Source organism: Equus asinus, chromosome 7 (assembly GCF_041296235.1).
Source record: "Equus asinus isolate D_3611 breed Donkey chromosome 7, EquAss-T2T_v2, whole genome shotgun sequence".
Classification (NCBI taxonomy): Eukaryota; Metazoa; Chordata; class Mammalia; order Perissodactyla; family Equidae; genus Equus; species Equus asinus.
In genome coordinates this window covers 18,226,781-18,244,129 of record NC_091796.1, presented here as the reverse complement: position 1 = coordinate 18,244,129, position 17,349 = coordinate 18,226,781, and the positions used below count along the sequence as shown (strand labels likewise).

General features: G+C 40.5%; 1 protein-coding gene across 4 annotated transcripts in view; it reads left to right on the top strand.

The window, feature by feature from the left end:
* The window catches only part of MALT1 (MALT1 paracaspase), a 62,893-nt gene that overhangs the window by 10,186 nt on the left and 35,358 nt on the right, over window positions 1-17,349 (top strand). For 2 of the 4 annotated variants that reach the window (XM_070512948.1, XM_044774918.2), the window contains exons 3-7: window positions 9,331-9,452; window positions 13,781-13,940; window positions 15,688-15,866; window positions 16,286-16,382; window positions 17,199-17,231. In XM_070512948.1, coding sequence (XP_070369049.1) covers window positions 9,331-9,452; window positions 13,781-13,940; window positions 15,688-15,866; window positions 16,286-16,382; window positions 17,199-17,231 — 591 coding nt within the window. The remainder of the gene's footprint in view (window positions 1-9,330; window positions 9,453-13,780; window positions 13,941-15,687; window positions 15,867-16,285; window positions 16,383-17,198; window positions 17,232-17,349) is intronic. The other 2 variants (XM_070512949.1, XM_070512946.1) reach the window with 1 other exon arrangement.

The following is a 17,349-nucleotide window of genomic DNA, read 5'->3' as shown; positions in this document are numbered from 1 at the left end:
AGTTACATGTACCAGAAACCCCACCTCACATTGCCGTAATAAAGGGAATATGTTGGCCGTCCTAATGGAAAAATCTTGAAACAGGTTGGGCTGCAAGAGAGGCAGGGGAACCCTGTTCCCCAGGAGTTGGTTTTTTTCATTTTTGCTCTTCCTTTCCTGTCATTATCTTTCTTCCGAGATTGACTTTCTACATTGTCACAAGATATCTACTAGCTGTTCCTTGCATTCATCTTTGACCCAGCAAAAATCATAAGATTCACTCTAGTTAACTAATTTTGGCCACGTGCCTGTCCCTGCACCTGTCACTGTGGCCAGGGAGATGGAATGTGCTGATTCGCCTGGTTTAGAGCCGGGAGTGGAGTTGGGTTGAGTTAGCTTTCCAGAAACCTCCTGAAAATGCCTCCTTTGTGTCACATCCTGTGTTGGATGCTTGACCTAAGTTTCTCAGTGCCTCTTTGTACCAAGAGGTGTGGGGTAGGTATCATTAGCTGCTAATGAACATCCTTCTAACACTTCTATCACCAGCTGCTAATGAACATCCTGTCTAGAGAAAATTGTTGTCTGTCACCAATTAGTAAGCTACTTCTTCAGGTGACATTTATTAGTTTTTATATCCCCAGTGCCTTGAATAGTACTCAGAAGTTGTGATGACTGAAATCTGCCAGTCCGGGGCACTCAGTTAACTTCTCAGTTCTCAAACTTTATAGAATATCAGAGCCTCTAAAAACTTAAGAAATCTCCCTGGGAAATAAATAGAATGTTTATGTCTCGTTATCTTTGTCAATAATTACACGTAATACTCTGACCATCAGTTACCAAATCTATAAAATGAGCCTAAGTGTTCTCTACCTCGCAGAGTTGTAAGAATTATGTGGAATAATGCTGTGTGGAATTGAATTGCATCTGGACAAGAGCAGAGGCCTCACATCTCATGATCTGTGGTGCAATCACTGGCCTGAGATCTAGTTTCTGATTTGTCAAAGTTTCCCATATACGAAACTGGGCTTGACTGAAATGGAGTCACATATATATGTGTAACGATCTGCCTGAAATTTTAAACAGTATTTTACATTTTGATTTTTGACAATCCAGCAGTGAATACAGTGCCATCCTAATAAACGTCAGTAATCTTCTTTGGAAAAGTCCATTTCTGCTCTTTGTGTTTTTCTCCAAATAGTAGGATTAGCACTTTACTGTCAGTGTTCCCCTGTGCAGGTCATCGTGATATCTGGCCTACAGGCTTTTTCAAAGGTACCCGGGGACCTTTTCACATTTGAGGGGAGAATAGGAAAAGGAAAGCAGTTTCTACGTTACCACTTAGGCACTGTTTCTGTGAAGTTTGATGTCATATTAGCCATATAGTATCCAGTAGGAATCACTTGTTTCTTGAATGTTAATTACTGATTTAAGAGGAAATATTTTGGGATCTAATAAAGCTCAGTAATTTCAGGAAGAAGTAATTACTGTTAGTTTTCTATCTGCATCTTATGTGGGTAATCTAAAACTTACTGTATTTACAGATATTAGAATAAGGAAATATAAGACTTATAGAGAATAATTTTAATATTTTAATAAGGATACTGAGAATAAAAACCATTGTAATTAAGAATGTAAGCTCTGATAGAATCAACTTAATTTGGGATTTTGCTCATTCATTCAGTAAACATTTATTTTATTCCAGTACCTTTGCTGTTCAAGATGTTGTGCTTGGTACTGTGAATTCAAAGATGACTGAAACCATAGTTCCTGCCTGTTTAGAGTTCATAGTCTAGTAGAGGAGACAAACCTGTAAATGATCACATCCAATACAATCATAAAAACAAGTATATACAGAGTAAGTTTGATCTGATCTCTAGTTTTTCCTTTTTGGTGTATTCCAGAATCTTGGTGAAAATACAAAATAGAACTATTCTAATATTTCTTTCTGTTTGAGTAATGCAGTTTCATAGGAGGACATTAGGTTTTATTCCACAGAAAGTCCAATGACTTTTCTCCGAATTGTCTTTATGAAGCAGTCTGGTTTGGGTGAGTAAGATGAGTTCTGTCAAGGATGCTGAGAACCTCTGTACAGGTCTTTCAGACCTAAATGTAGAGAGAAGGGGAAACTGTAGACTTATTTTACCAGATTTCAGTTGTACGTGGGATCACAGCCAGAGATCGCCATAGGAGATGGCTGTAGAAGGGACTTCATCTGCTATTGAGAAACTGATGTATTTGTTTTCATAGCCCAGAAGTAGCTGGAGCAGCATCCCCCCATCTCTGACTGGAATGATTCCCTTGATTAGGAGCCAGCTTCAGTGGTCCCTCACCTAGCATGAGCTGTAAGCTGAGGGTAACTCGCCCCCAAATTCTTGGTCTCCATGGGCCGTGACACCTAATGTATTTTCTTAAGGAGCCCCATGGGATTGAGGTTTACCTTCTGCTTTCTCTCTAACTGGGCTTTTCCACAGCACATGTGTTGGCCAGCTTGCCCCTCAGTCTGCTTTTGCCTGTGTTTTATGTTCGAGAAATTGCTTATAGTTTTTATGCATGGATGATGTGCATCCCCATTTCCAGCGCTGATTAATTGTTTCCCTGTTTTTATTCCTTTGGTCATCTCAGTGGGAATTGGCGGGGGTGGAGATGTTAAATGAATTTGCTGAAATTGTTTGAACCAGAAGTTCATAACAATTTTTTAGACCATTACTTTTTTATCAAAGGATCAAAAACCCTGATCCCTAAAGCAACTGATATTGGCATCTGTGTGCTTGGCAAATGTAGATAGACTGGGGGCGGCCCGGTGGCGCAGCGGTTAAGTGCGCACGTTCCGCCTCAGCGGCCTGGGGTTCACCAGTTCAGATCCCCGGTGCGGACATGGCATTGCTTGGCAAGCCATGCTGTGGTAGGCGTCCCACATATAAAGTAGAGGAAGATGGGCACGAATGTTAGCTCAAGGCCAGTCTTCCTCAGCAAAAAGAGGAGGATTGGCAGCAGTTAGTTCAGGGCTAATCTTCCTCAAAAAAAAAAAATGTAGATAGACTCAAATGTGCAGTTCAAGATGCTTTTGTTTCTTTTGTCTTAAGTGAAAACGTTTTGAGTGCAGATTTATAGGCTTTATCAATTAGAGTTATGTAGATCATGAAATGGTTGCCAAGGAAGTAATGCCCTGACCTGAAATTGGTTAAGCAGAAGCTAGACAGTGGGGGATATATAGAGATCATTAACATTTTTATGTGGTTTTCCTTAGGTGAATCCTAAGGTTCTTTCCAACTCCAGTTTTATGATGTTGCTGTTTTATTTCATTCTTCATGTAGGTGCTTTGCTCTCGGTTTGTCTCAGACAGCTACGGCAGAGTCATGTGAGATCCTCGGGGCATCTTTTCCATTCACCCCCCCCCCCACCCCTTTTTTCTTTCAGATCACTTTACTTTTTTTCTTTAATCTTTTGTGGCACACTCATTATGTTTCTGATGTCAATTTTATTTTTTATTACTTTTATTATCTCTAAGACAAGAGCAAAGATCTTTGAATGTTATTTTTTAATTTAACCAAAATACCTTTACTTCACATTTTATCTTCACAATTCCGTGAAGGAAGAGAACAGTACTATTATGAACATTTAAATTTTAAATGTGAGCAAATATATATGTAGAAAAATGAGATTTCTGGAAGTTATCATTTGGCCAGAGTCACAGTTATTGACAAAGGTAGATTAGAACCCAAGTCTGCTGACTCTGACCTGAACTCAAGGTCATTTCCGTAATTCTAGGAAATTTCTGGGTTGTTTGAGGAACTTAAGTATAGATGATTACCTCTTCTGCCTGTTTAATGCATGGACTTCAGTTTTTTTCTTCTTGTCAAATTAAAAAGTACACAAATACTAGATCTTATTTATAAGGGACTTTTCTTGTTTCATGAGCAATAAAAATTCCCAAAAGGAAAATATCAAGAAATGAAGAGGCAAAGATGGTATGGCTAGGAATAAGGATGAGGAGGAAGTAGAGAGAGAGAAAGGCTGTGGTAAGTGAGGTGTGAAGGAATGTGTTTCTGCGCCTGGGTGTGCAGGGTCATTGGGCGAGGTAGAAGAATATGGGATGCTGAGGAGGCTAGGGTTAACCACAGTAGGTGCACATGTAAATTGACATGTAAGAAGAAACTGCATGGACGTACATTGGTTGTAGAACGTTGTAAAAGGGACCATAACATGGACATACTTCGATGTGTAATGGGAGATTGTTGGCGGAAGAGGAAGGTATTCTGGGACTCTATGGGCGCTTTTCAACAATGACTTAGAAAGTTTCAGAATAATGTTGAGGGAGAGTTTTAGATGGAAGCTGATGGAAAAAATTTTTTGGTTCGTGGTCTCTGAAGATAGATGGACTGGAACGTATGGAATAAATCTCCTGGAAAAGCTGTTTGTGAATTGCATCAATATTTAAGTGCATTTCGAGAGAGAGTAACTTAAAGGGAGCCCATGATGAGTCCTTTTGTCAAGTCAGGAATCGTCCCTAATTTGTCTGTCTTGTAGTTCCAGCAGGGTTTTTGGTTTTATTGTTTAATGTCATGTATTTGTTGATCTGCATAGGTGTGTGTCGAAAGCGCAATCCTCAGGTTCCATCATACCTAGTCAGATTCTCCCCAGCTTACAGGAAATCAAGTAACCTCTTTGACTTCTTTGCAGATGTTATCTGAAAATAGGCTTGTTTGCCAGGAAGCTGTGCATTCACCCTTTAAAACAGAACTTTTATTTGTGTGCCTAGGTGTGCCCTCCATAGCGCCATGCCAGGCTCTTTCCTTACCTTTGTCAGCACCTTCTCACTAGTGGGCTCTGCAGGAGGGTGGTTAAAGGATGACCATGGTTCCCTGTCACACAACGCTACGTGGGAGGAAGGAAATGAGTGTGGTTAAAACATGGGAGGTATTGTGACTTCTTTTCTTTACTACTCACCAAGAGTGGTTTCCAAATCACATTTTGCCTTTCAGTTCTCAGTCTTTGAAGCAATAAGTGATAAATATGTGTTATGTACTTGCTGGCTGAAGACTAGACTACTAGAGTTGTTGGTAGAGGATAGATGTATAAACTGAATTTGAATGTACATTAAAAATCCTTTAGTCCTGTGTCCCACACAAATGATACCGTTTAGAACATCCTGGCCATATGGACCCTTTCCAGAAAGGTCGCTCATTCCTTTGTAAGACCCTCTAGGGAAGAAGCCTTTTACTTTCCATCACTCTGTCTCGTCTCTTTGTATAATAGCAGAGAACATTTGCCACAGTCACTTTATAAGCACTGTCATGGTGCAAGCCACTGCACTCTGCCCCATACACTCCCTCTAGTAAGAGAGGCTCACTGTGGCAGAAGATGGGATTAGCATTGGGAGACGCATTAAGAATCACTGGAGGGGCTGGCCTTGTGGCTGAGTTGTTAAGTTCGCGCGCTCTGCTTCAGCGGCCCAGGGTTTCGCTGGTTCGAATTCTCGACGCGGACATGGCACTGCCCATCAAGCCATGCTGTCCCACGTGCCACAGCTGGAGGGAGCCACAACTAAAAATGCACAGCTATGTACCAGGGGGCTTTGGGGAGAAAAAGGAAAAAATAAAATCCTTAAAAAGAAAAAGAATCACTGGAAAATGATAACTATGTGAGGTGATGGATGTGTTGATTAACTTGATTGTGGTAATCATTTCACAACATACATGTATATTAAATCATCATGCCGTACACCCTCAATATATACAGTTTTTATTTGTCAGTTATATCTTTTTTTTTTTGAGGAATATTAGCCCTGAGCTAACATCTACTGCCAATCCTCCTCTTTTTGCTGAGGAAGACTGACCCTGAGCTAACATCCGAGCCCGTCTTCCTCTACTTTATATTTGGGACGCCTACCACAGCATGGCTTGCCAAGCAGTGCCATGTCCGCACCCGGGATCCAAACCAGTGAACCCCGGGCCGCCGAAGCGGAACGTGCAAACTTAACTGCTGTGCCACCAGGCCGGCCTCTGTCAGTTATATCTCAATAAAGGTGGAGGGGAAAGAAAAAGAATCACTGGGCTAACAAGCATGAGGATTTTAAAGCCCAGGAAAACCTAGGTTTGCGCCCTGGTTCTGCCATTTTACAATGAAAACAAATTAGTCTCAGAGAGGTTAAACAGTTACTCAAGGTAATTTTGGGTGACCACCTACAAATTACTTAATTTCATTTTCTTCATTGTAATATAGGTCTAATTAATATCTAACTCATATGGTTATTTTGAAGGTTAGAGATCCAAATTGCTAACACTTATAAAGCAGTCAGTAAATTGCTGCTAAAGTGACTTTTATTATTATTATATATATTCATTCAACAAATACGTGTTGAACACCCACTGTATCCTCACGTGCCAGGCACTATTGTAGGTTATAAACTGGTGACTGAGACAAACAAGGTGCTTGCTCTCACAGAGCCTCTGTTTTAGTGGGTGCGACAGACAATCAGAAACAGGAATTTCAGATGATTCGTACAGTGAAGACCACAAAGTGAGGGGAATGTAATAGAGACCTGGGGGTGGGGGAGTGGCTAATTTAGAGATGTTGCCCAGGGAAACTGGAGACCTAGATGATGAGAAAGAGTGAGCCAGCCATGAAACAGTGGGGGCTTGCGGGGAAAATCCAGCAGAGGACTAGTAAATGGAAAGGCAGAAAATAGCTTAGTTTCCCAGGAAAGGGGACCAATGTGGCTGGAGCATGGTGAGCAAGGAGAATGGTAGGGGCCGAGGTCAGGCAGGTCCGTTCAGGTAGGGCCTTGTAGGCCGTGTGAGGAGTTTGGGTTTTATTCTGAGTACAGTGGGAGGTCTGTAGAGGGTTTTTTTTTTTTTTTTTTTAAAGATTTTATTTTTTTCCTTTTTCTCCCCAAAGCCCCCCAGTACATAGTTGTATATTCTTCGTTGTGGGTCCTTCTAGTTGTGGCACGTGGGACGCTGCCACAGTGTGGCTTGATGAGCAGTGCCATGTCCACACCCAGGATTCAAACCAACGAAACACTGGGCCGCCTGCAGCGGAGCGCGCGAACTTAACCACTCGGCCACGGGGCCAGCCCCTGTAGAGGGTTTTAATCAGAGGAGTGATGTGGATTAATTTATGTTTTAAAGAGACATCTGGGCTGCTGGTTGGAAGCAAGGAAACCCAGTTCACAGGCTGTAGCAGTAGTTGAGTTGAGAGCTGGTAGTGGCCTGGATGAAGACCGTGGCGTTGAATGTGGTGAGACTTGGAAAAGCTTAACTGACAGGACTTGCAGATAAATTACATGTGGAGAATCAGCAAGTGAGAAGGAGGGATTCTGGGATGGCTGCTGAGTTTCTGTCCTGAGTAACTGGACAGGTCGGGTAGGCTGGAAACCTGTTTGTCTGCTCTGAGAGGGAGAAGACTGCGGGTCAAGTGGAGGAGTGGATTTTGTTTGGGGAGATTTGGGACATGTTGAGTTTGAGATGGCTGTGACACAGCCACATTTTAAAGCCAGAATTGGCTACAACCCTTGTGTTTTTCAGATTTATACCTGTTCCCTTCTCTCGTTATAGCAACTTTTTTCCCTCTTACCACACCTGAACTTTGAAAATCAGAATCATTGTATCTTAAAATTGCGATGTCAGTCTCTCCTGGCAGAGGAATGGTATATGGGAGCATGAAAATACAGTGTTGTGAATTTGCTGGCTTAAGTGAGAGTGCTCATCCCATTTTCTGACTTCCACGTGTACTTTCCTACCAACATGTGTTACAGAATTCAGAAAACTCTTACCTCACCCATCCTGTGCAGATTTGGAATCAACATAAAGAATTAATAAATATGAAAGCTCTCCCTTGACAAAAGTTTTAAGTTCTTTTTTAAGAGGCTCTACTTGATTTACTAAAGATTTTCTAGGGTTTCTCCAGACCCTGAAATGTAGTAGGTATGCAATAAATGTTTACTTATTTTGGATTTGGGGTTTATTTCGTGTCTTTTTGGTATGGATTTCACACACCTATTTTACCTTATAGACTATTTTTTTCCTAGACAGTTTAGTACCTTTGCTGTAATACGATTGCTACTATTTAGACTAACTCCTCTTCAGTTGTAATCTTGTTTTGTTCCTTTGGATTGGTTGGTTATGGAGGAAAAAGATAGTTATGAGATCATATGCAGGATAGATGAGGAAAGAAAATAAAACTAGGTGTGGGGAATTAAGGTTTGTAAGTTTTAATGATCTTTTCTCCTTCCTTTCTAAAAGCCAACTAACCCAGTTTTTTGTATTACAGCCCTGGCAGATGTAAAATTTCCTTACTTTGGTTTCTTTTCTGTCAGTTATCAGTTGCTCCATAACAAATTACCCAAAAACCAGAAGCTTAGAACAACAACTGTTTATTATCTCACACAGTTCCTGAGGATAAGAATCCAGAAGTGGCTCAGCTGGGTGGTTCGGGCTCAGGTTTTGGCCCCTAATGAGGGGGCAGCCAGGCTGTTGACCAGGGCTGCAGCCGTCTGAAGACCCTCTTCTCAGGTGGCTCACTCACATGGCTGTAGGCAGGAGGCCCAAGTTTCTTTCCTGACCCCTTGGGCCTCTCCGCAGGGCGTCCTGAGTGTCCGGTGACATGCAGCAGACTTCCCTTCCCCAGATGGAGTGACTGAGAGGCCGGAGGGAGGGTCTGGGAGGGTATTCCGTTATTGACTCCACGATTTTCTTTGAAGCTCCCGTCAAAAGTTTTCCAAGTTTTGATGCTGATAGTCATATGTGAGAAATGTTTGTAGTCACGTATATCAAATTTATATCCTGCTGTTCTGTTTCTGTGCTTTTGTGCTTAGAGAATAATTTTCATTTTAATGCTGAATCACAGCATTGAAATTCAGGTGTCTTTTGAAGACATTTTCGTTGGCATTTCAACTCAACACTTGTCTTACTAAGAGTGCAGCTAACTCAGTTGAAGTGCCACCCATGTGAGCATTGATGACCAAGTATTCCAAGAGCTGGCACTGAGAAACGACGTTATGACTGCTGCCTAGCAGACATCTGTTATAAGGGGCATCCTGATTTCAGAGGGGTTAGAGTGTGGAAAACATATTTCTGAGAATTGAAGAAATATGGCAAACAGTTTTCTCCCCCAATCGTGGGAAGTACAGTAGATCAAAGTCTTCCACAGGTGAGTGTCTTTCCTCCTCGTTTGACAAAGCCTGGAACTCTCAGACTCATAATCTGATGGGGGAAGCAGATGTGAATGGGTGGTTTATAACAAGGATCAACGTGCAGGTTATTTCCAAAATACTTCTTTTTTTGGTTTCAGAAATGTAAACAAGGAAAACCCCTCTTCGGTGACTTTAACTTTTTTTTTTTTTTTTTTAAGGAATAAAGATCACCGTAAACCCAGAATCAAAGGCAGTCTTGGCTGGACAGTTTGTGAAACTGTGTTGCCGGGCAACTGGACATCCTTTTGTACAGTATCAATGGTTCAAAATGAATAAAGAGGTAATATTTTTAAATGTCTTTTAATTCCTTTGTCATAAGAAGAGAGGATGATAGAAAATTAATTAGCATTATTATCCTCAATGTGCTTTTAGGAATTTTCATCTGATAGACATTGCTGTGTTATTATCGAAGTATCCAATAATTATTTTGGTAAGACAGTTTCAAAATCATATTACAAAAAAATTGTAAGCAATAATAAAATCAGTTCTCTACTCTAAAAATTGTGGAAAATAGCTTGGACCGACAGCGTTAACAAATAGGAAACATCACGAGTACATTTTAACATCTTTATACAAACTCCTTTGCAACAAATTATGTTCCAACTAAAATCTTTAATTACAAGATTTTCAAGGCTACTGCAGTATTATTTAAGCATTCCACATAACTGTATTAGATCAAAAGATTCCGGCTATTGTGGTAGATTCTAAAGTAAAATTCAGGTTGGTGGCAGGGGGCATTTATTCCTCTTGTGGAAGCACTGTATCCCTGCACTGCCAACAGATAATTTAAAATCGCATATTGGAATTCTCTTTCTCCAACGGTCTTTGAGGGGCCAGCCCGGTGGCGCAGCGGTCAAGTGAGCACGTTCTGCTTCGGTGGCCCGGGGCTTGCCAGTCCGGATCCCAAGTGTGGACGTGGCACCGCTTGGCAAGCCATGCTGTGGCAGGCATCCCACATATACAGTAGAGGGAGATGAGCATGGTTGTTAGCTCAGGGCCAGTCTTCCTCAGCAAAAAGAGGAGGATTGGTGGCAGATGTTAGCTCAGGGCTAATCTTCCTCAAAAAAAAAAAAAGTTCTTTGAGTCCCTCTGTCACTGAGGATTTCTCACTGGTGTTGCTGGCCTGTGTTGTGTCCCACTTTGGTGGGCATCTCTCTTCTCCCTCATCCATCTCCCCTTGCCCCCTTCTCTCCTAGATCGCACCTTAAAACTCCATTTTGTTTTCAACCTGTTAGTCAGATAGCTAAGCTTTCTTCCCAACTCGATGCTAAAGGTACATTTGCAAACCTGAAACTAGGTAAAGAGCTGTTGTAAGATTACAATCTTTCCTTTAATGGGATCACTCTGTGCCTTAGAAGTGTGTGGTTTTATACAGTTTTTTGTCCACATCCCTCACACACAGGTAAAGTAGAGCAGCTGTGGACTGTACTAAAAAGAGCTCATTTAGGCTTTGGTGCCAGACAGCCCTGTGGAACCCTGACTGTCGTTATGAGCGATGTGAGTTCCTGTTGTCAGGGGTCGTGAGAATTTAGCAGACAGGTGTTTTCTGTGCCTAGGCTTCCACGAGATGGTGACTTAACGTTTTTTACCATATTTTCTCAAATGCAAAGTTGCTTTCATTTTTGTAAATGCCTTTTGAAGGAGAAGTAATGGAGAAAACTTACTATATTATCATTTGTGAAATATGTCCTGATTTGAGAATAGTAGAAATGTAAAGGATGGGGAGTACATCTTAGGTTTGGAGAGTCGTAATGGACTTCAAAGCTTCAGCAAGTTGAGTTTTATCAAACCACTTGTATGTTCATGGGTCTATTTTAAGAAATACTCGTTTAACGAGTATGCGATGAGCAGCTGTTTTGTGCCAGGCCACGTTCAAGGCCATGATGAAGGAGCACTGACTCACAAGGGGCCTGCCTCCTCCAGTGGGGAGAGAGAGACAACAAACAAATAAGATAATTCTTTGAGGGGCTGTCCCCATGGCATAGTGGTTAAGTTTGGTGTGTTCTGCTTCGGCGGTCTGGATTTGAGGGTTTGGATCCCAGGCACAGACCTACACCACTCATCAGCCACGCTGTGGTGGTGACCCATATATAGAGTAGAGGAAGATTGGCACAGATGTTGGCTCAGAGCTAATCTTCTTCAGAAAAAAAAAAAAAAAAGATAATTGTTTGAGTTAAGTTCTGTGAGGAGAATAAACAAGGTGATGTAAAGTGAGAAGCCACTACAGGTCTTAAGCAGGAGAAGTAACAGGATAGCATTTATGTTTTTAAAACACACGTTTACTGCTCAAAGGGAAGCAAGAGAAAAACAAGAAGACCAAGTTATGTAAGCCTGTGCTACACTAGAAATAGTGGTCATGGTTGTGTGGACTAGAGTGTGGCACTGGAAATGGATCAAAGTGTGTAAGTCAGTTTATTTTAGAGGTAGAGTTAACCAAAGCTGATAGATTCGATGGGAAGCATGAGGAAAAAGGAAGAGACATCAAGGATGACCCTTAGATTTTTTACGTAAGCATCTGGGGATGTGTTACATACTGAGGTATTGAAGCTTGGGAGAGGAATCGAGTTAGGGAGAAAAATCAAGAGTTTAGTTTTAGATTTCTAAATGAATCAGCTAGTCGGTTTGGATATCCGGTGAGACAACATTGAAAGTTTCTGTCGTGGAGGAGGAACCAGTAGAAGAGAGACTAAGAAGAATCTGCAAGAGAGAGAGGAGAAGAACCAGGAGAGGATGGTGTGGAGCCTAAAAGGGAAAGGAGTTCAAGAAGAAAGGAGTGGTCAGCGTTTTCATTGCTGCTCAGAAGTGGGTGTGGGTCAAGAGAGGTTTGTTTTTTTGTTTTTGTTTTTTTAAGATACAAGGCACTAGAGTATATTTTTGAGAGTGATATGACATAAGAGAGAAAAAGATGCTAAAGCAGAGAGAAAATTCCAGGAGCAAGGTCAGAGAGAATGGGATTGTCAGAGAAAAATGTTTTCCTCTACCCTCATGGTCAGTCCTTGGGGGTCTGTGAATTTACCGACAAAATAACAGATTAACAAGGAAAAATGTTTATTTATATGGAAACTTAGAAAAGAAGTAGCTCCATGAGTGATTAAAGTTAGAGGCTTATGTACCTAACTTAGTAGGGAAAAGGGATGAGGGAGAAGAGGCCTCTATGCGAAGAGCAAATGGTTTTCTTTAGGAAATACAAGGGTTTTCCAGAAGAATAAACAGGAGATAAGAAAGTCTGTGATAATCTTTGTTCATGCAGGTGTGAGTGGTCTCTGCATCTTCCTCACTGCCATAAAACTCCCCTGGGGAGGGGATTTATGGTCTGTTTACTCTTGGGCTCCTTCCTGGGAGTAAAAGCTGCACTGAAGAGGGAATTTATGGCAGCCTCATTTCCCAGAAGTTTCTGCATTTAGTCTGATAAGGGAAGCTCTGAGAAGGCTTCTTTCTACGTCTGTTGAATCCCAAATGTCTTCAGCTTGAACTAATCTTCATACCGACTCTGGGGTTCTCAATGGGTCCTCATAGATCCTGAACCCAAGTAACCTGTGTTAGGAAGATGCATTTTGCATTTTAACAGGAGGGAAGAGAGTGGTTATAAGTAGGTAGAGACACAGACAGTTTTGTGATTTGGTGGCAGGAAGAGGAGAGTTTCTATCTGAAGCCAATGGCTGAGAGAAGTAGAATTGCAGGAGGTTTGAGGAGAGAGAAAGGATACATTAACAGTATGGTAGGAAAGCAAACTTAGTAGATTAACATGGTAGGATTGTCAGGCAGTGCTCAGTGCAGCCTCCCATCCCAGTTGTCACATCTTCAACAAAATGCTCTTGCTCTCCTGCAGGTTCTGAGAGGGGAGAGAGTTGAATTCAATTGGGGTTTGGACAGGGAGAGGGGTGAGCTTGTTAAAGTACTTTGCAAGGGAGCTCATATGAGGCACTTAACTAAGCCTCTTGGCAGAGTTGGGTGGTGCTGATGGGAGCAGCAAAGATGAAAGAAACCATAATGTGACCAAAGCCCGGGTTGGGGGTGGGGGGAAGCTCGGGAAACCCTCGGCCAGCCGGCCGCTCCCTCCATCACAGATACGCTTTCCATAGCGCTTCTCTGTCAGACCTGGAAAGAAGACTATCGGACAGACTATAAGGAGTCTGTCCTCTTAGAGAATTCTGCAGATGAGAAAAGAGAGTCTTGAGGTGGAGTAACTTGCTCATGTGCTCACAGCTAATTTGGTCAGGCCTCACTTTCTGTGCACTCCTCTCCACTTCATGGCGTTTGTTATGGCATGTGGCTACTTAACTCGTAAATGTTGCGCTTGTAGATTCTTTAAATACTAACGATTGAACAGTTTTAAATGACAACAGGTACTTTTCTATTAGTGAGTTTTTGGAAGCTATATGGGAGAGAGCTTAACTCTGGTTAATGGATTTCTGAAAGACTGGATTTCTAAGACTGCAGTCCTAAATTACTCGAAATGTTGTTTGTTTCAAGTAACAAATACTTTAGAACTTGGGAAAAAAGATATACTTTTCAAAGCTCCAAAGAAATCACACATTTTGCACAGCACGTTTTATAGGGCATGTTTTGATGAGTCATTCACATGTTCTCTTATTGATTCTATCACAGATTCCAAACGGAAATGCATCAGAACTTATTTTTAACACAGTGCACGTAAAAGATGCAGGCTTTTACGTCTGTCGAGTTAATAATCACTTCACCTTTGAATTCAGCCAATGGTCACAGCTGGATGTTTGTGATGTCACAGAAGTCACAGAAAGCTTCCGGGGTAAGTGATGAATTAAGTTGAATGTTGGGATGGAAATTGCCTTATTTTGTTTTAGTTTAAATGTTTACTTTTACTTTCACAGTATTAAAAATAGCACCAAAAGCTCACCTATGTACTTCACCCAACATAAGGTCACCGATTGTTAAGCTTTTATCCCATGCACTGTCATTCTCTCTCTGTGGATGTCTGTGTATAAGTGCAGACGCCTTAGGATGGCACAGAACCCTTCTTGCTCTGGTCCTGCTGCTGACCTCTTCGCACTTGCCTTCTCTCGTGGATTTGAAGGTGGTGGTCTCTGGTTTTCGAGGAGAAAAAAATCTGATAGTCTTGCTCACTTTTCAGTTCCTTTCCACACTGTATATTTTTCTCCCAAACTATTGCATTATTCCTAAAACATTGTGTTGTGGAATAAAAGCTCTAGATTTGATGTTGACATGAAAGAGCATGTTGTGTATCATTCTCTGCAATAAAGCATTTCATCAAACTAATTTTCTGCTCTTTGTCATCCATCTTTTTAGTCCAATATCTAGTATTGATCAAGGGAAAAAAACAGTCTACTCTAAAGAGCAGCCATCAGATACTATTTTATTTATTCATACACATAGTCAAGAACCATATTCTTTGTCATTTTTGCCAGACAGAAAGAATAGGAGGGAAACAGACTTTCTGTTACCGGTCTGTCTGTCTTGCATTCTTCTCTCTCAATTTAGCTTTTCCTACACCTAAATAGTCTAAAAATAGTCATGATTAATTAAGAGAGTTATTTACATCTTTCTAGAATATTTCTGTGCATGTAATGAACTTTAGTATGTTTATAAATGGAATCTTGTTCATTCAACAGATATTATTGATCACCTGCAATGTGTTAGACCTTGAGTTTCGTGATGGGGACTTGGTGCGTATAGCGTAACATTGACAAACCCTCTGTCCTCAAGGAACTTAAAAAGTAACAATTGAGTGTTCAGTAAATACTGCTTTCTGATATCTGCATTGGGAAGAAATACTAGTGATAACCTATCTGTATTTATTCAGTGCTAGTAACAAAATTCTTTATTTTAATGTCATGTTAAACAGCAGAATTTAGAGCTTTCTGTGTTTAACGTGAATATCTTTCAAGATGTTAATAAGTTGTTTCACCTTACCAAGAGGATTCTGCCACCAGGCACATTTGGAAACCACTGGAACTATTTTCTCCTCTTAAATACACAATGCATACTAACACTTTGAGAACTCTTAGAAGTCCTGCAATAAAAAAATCTGTGTAGGGCCTGGCCCGGTGGTGCAGCGGTTAAGTGCAAACGTTCTGCTTCGGCAGCCCGGGGTTCACCAGTTCGGATGCCGGGTGCGGACATGGCACCGCTTGGCACACCATGCTGTGGTAGGCATCCCACACATAAAGTAGAGGAAGATGGGCATGGATGTTAGCTCAAGGCCAGTCTTCCTCAGCAAAAAGAGGAGGATTGGCAGCAGATGTTAGCTCAGGGCTAATCTTCCTCAAAAAAAAACAAAAACTGTTTAAATTTGTTTAACCCAGAATTTTCTAAACTTATTTGTCCACAGCATCCTTTTATCCACAGAACATCTCTTAATATTTTTAGAAGTGCTACAGTTCTATGAAACATAGTTCGGGAGATGCTATTAAAGATTGTAAAACAATGAAAGGTGAACTTGAAAACATTTATTTTTTAAATTATTAAAAAAATTTTAACGTAGAGATTTTATTTATGTTCAATGTTTTTCTTTTAAGGAAGCTTGGATGGCGTCTCTGAATCTAAGTTGCAAATCTGTGTTGAACCAAGGTCCCAAAAGCTGATGCCTGGTAGCACCTTGGTCTTACAGTGTGTCGCTGTTGGAAGCCCTATTCCTCAGTACCAGTGGTTCAAAAATGAATCACCGTTGACGCATGAGACGAAAAAGCTATATATGGTAGGAAGTTGGTTTTGGGCTATTTTTTGTGTTAGTAGGTGAAATAAATAATATAATTGAAAATTAAGGTGCACATTAAAATTCATATTCTTTGGGGTTTTTTAATGTGTTCAGTATTGTTGTTTCAAGTCCCTCCTTCCTTGATATTAAGTGATTCTTATATTTGCAAAAGTGCTAGAATATACTGCCAGCCCACATCTAAGGGCTTATACTAAGTATTGCAGCAAACTCACCGTTATTAGAATCATTGTATCATTTGCTTGCTACTATTTAACCTAATTGAATGGAAATGATCTAAGAATGTCTAAAGCCTTCTGAAATTTTGTTTTGTAGTTTTTTAAAATACAAAATAACTTTTTCTCCAAGCAAATTTAAATTAAAATTGAAGAGGAAATGTGTGTGTTTTGATGTTGATGTAGGTGCCTTATGTGGATTTGGAACATCAAGGAACCTATTGGTGTCATGTTTATAACGATCGAGACAGTCAACATAGCAAGAAGGTAGAAATCATCATAGGTAAGCAGTGTTACTCAGTGTTCTGACAAATGGAGTATAATACAAGCTATATGAAATGAGAAGTTTGAGCAATGGAAATTCTACTACTTGTTACCCCGTTCTATTTAATGATGTAAGTATCAGGAGTTATATTGTTTATCTAGAAATTTGAGAGAATGCATACAAAATTTATAATCTAGGTTGACATACAAAGAGCGGAAAGAATCAGGAAAAATTGTTTTATTTAGATCATTTTAGTTATTTTTGAATTTTATAGTTTATTTAAACATTTATGGCAAAAATGTATTTTTTAAAACTTTAGTTATAAAAAACTTGATATAGTGGGGAAAGATTTTTAGTAAAACATTTTTAAAAAACAAACATCACAGGGGCTGGCCCAGGGGTGTAGTGGTTAAGTTTGTGCACTCTGCTTCAGTGGCCCAGGGTTCGCCAGTTCAGGTCTTGGGCTCAGACCTACACACCGCTCGCTCATCAAGCCATGTTGTCGTGGTTTCCCACATACAAAATAGAGGAAAATTGGCACAGATGTTAGCTCAGGGCCAATCTTCCTCACTAAAAAAAAAGAAAAAGGAAAATCACAGACATATAAAGGAAAGAATGATTATTCACAACAATCCCCATTATGAAGTACATAATTTGGGAGTTTGTTCTATTTCAGCGTAATGCATTTATAGTTATGTTAATAGTAGGAGATGTTGATGCATATGTTGGTTTGCCAACATATTTCTAGGATATTTATCTCTCTGTTTGCTTGATGGCTGCCCTTCCTAAGATCATGAATTACAATATATTCACATTTGTTTTCTCTGGAACAAGGAAGAACAGATGAGGCAGTGGAGTGCACTGAAGGTAGTGTAATCCTTTGGTTTGAAACCAAATATCCTGCATGCTGGTTCCTCTGGGATTGGTAGAGTGCAGTGATGGAAAAAATACTAGCTATTAGAAGTAATTTTCATCGAAAGATATT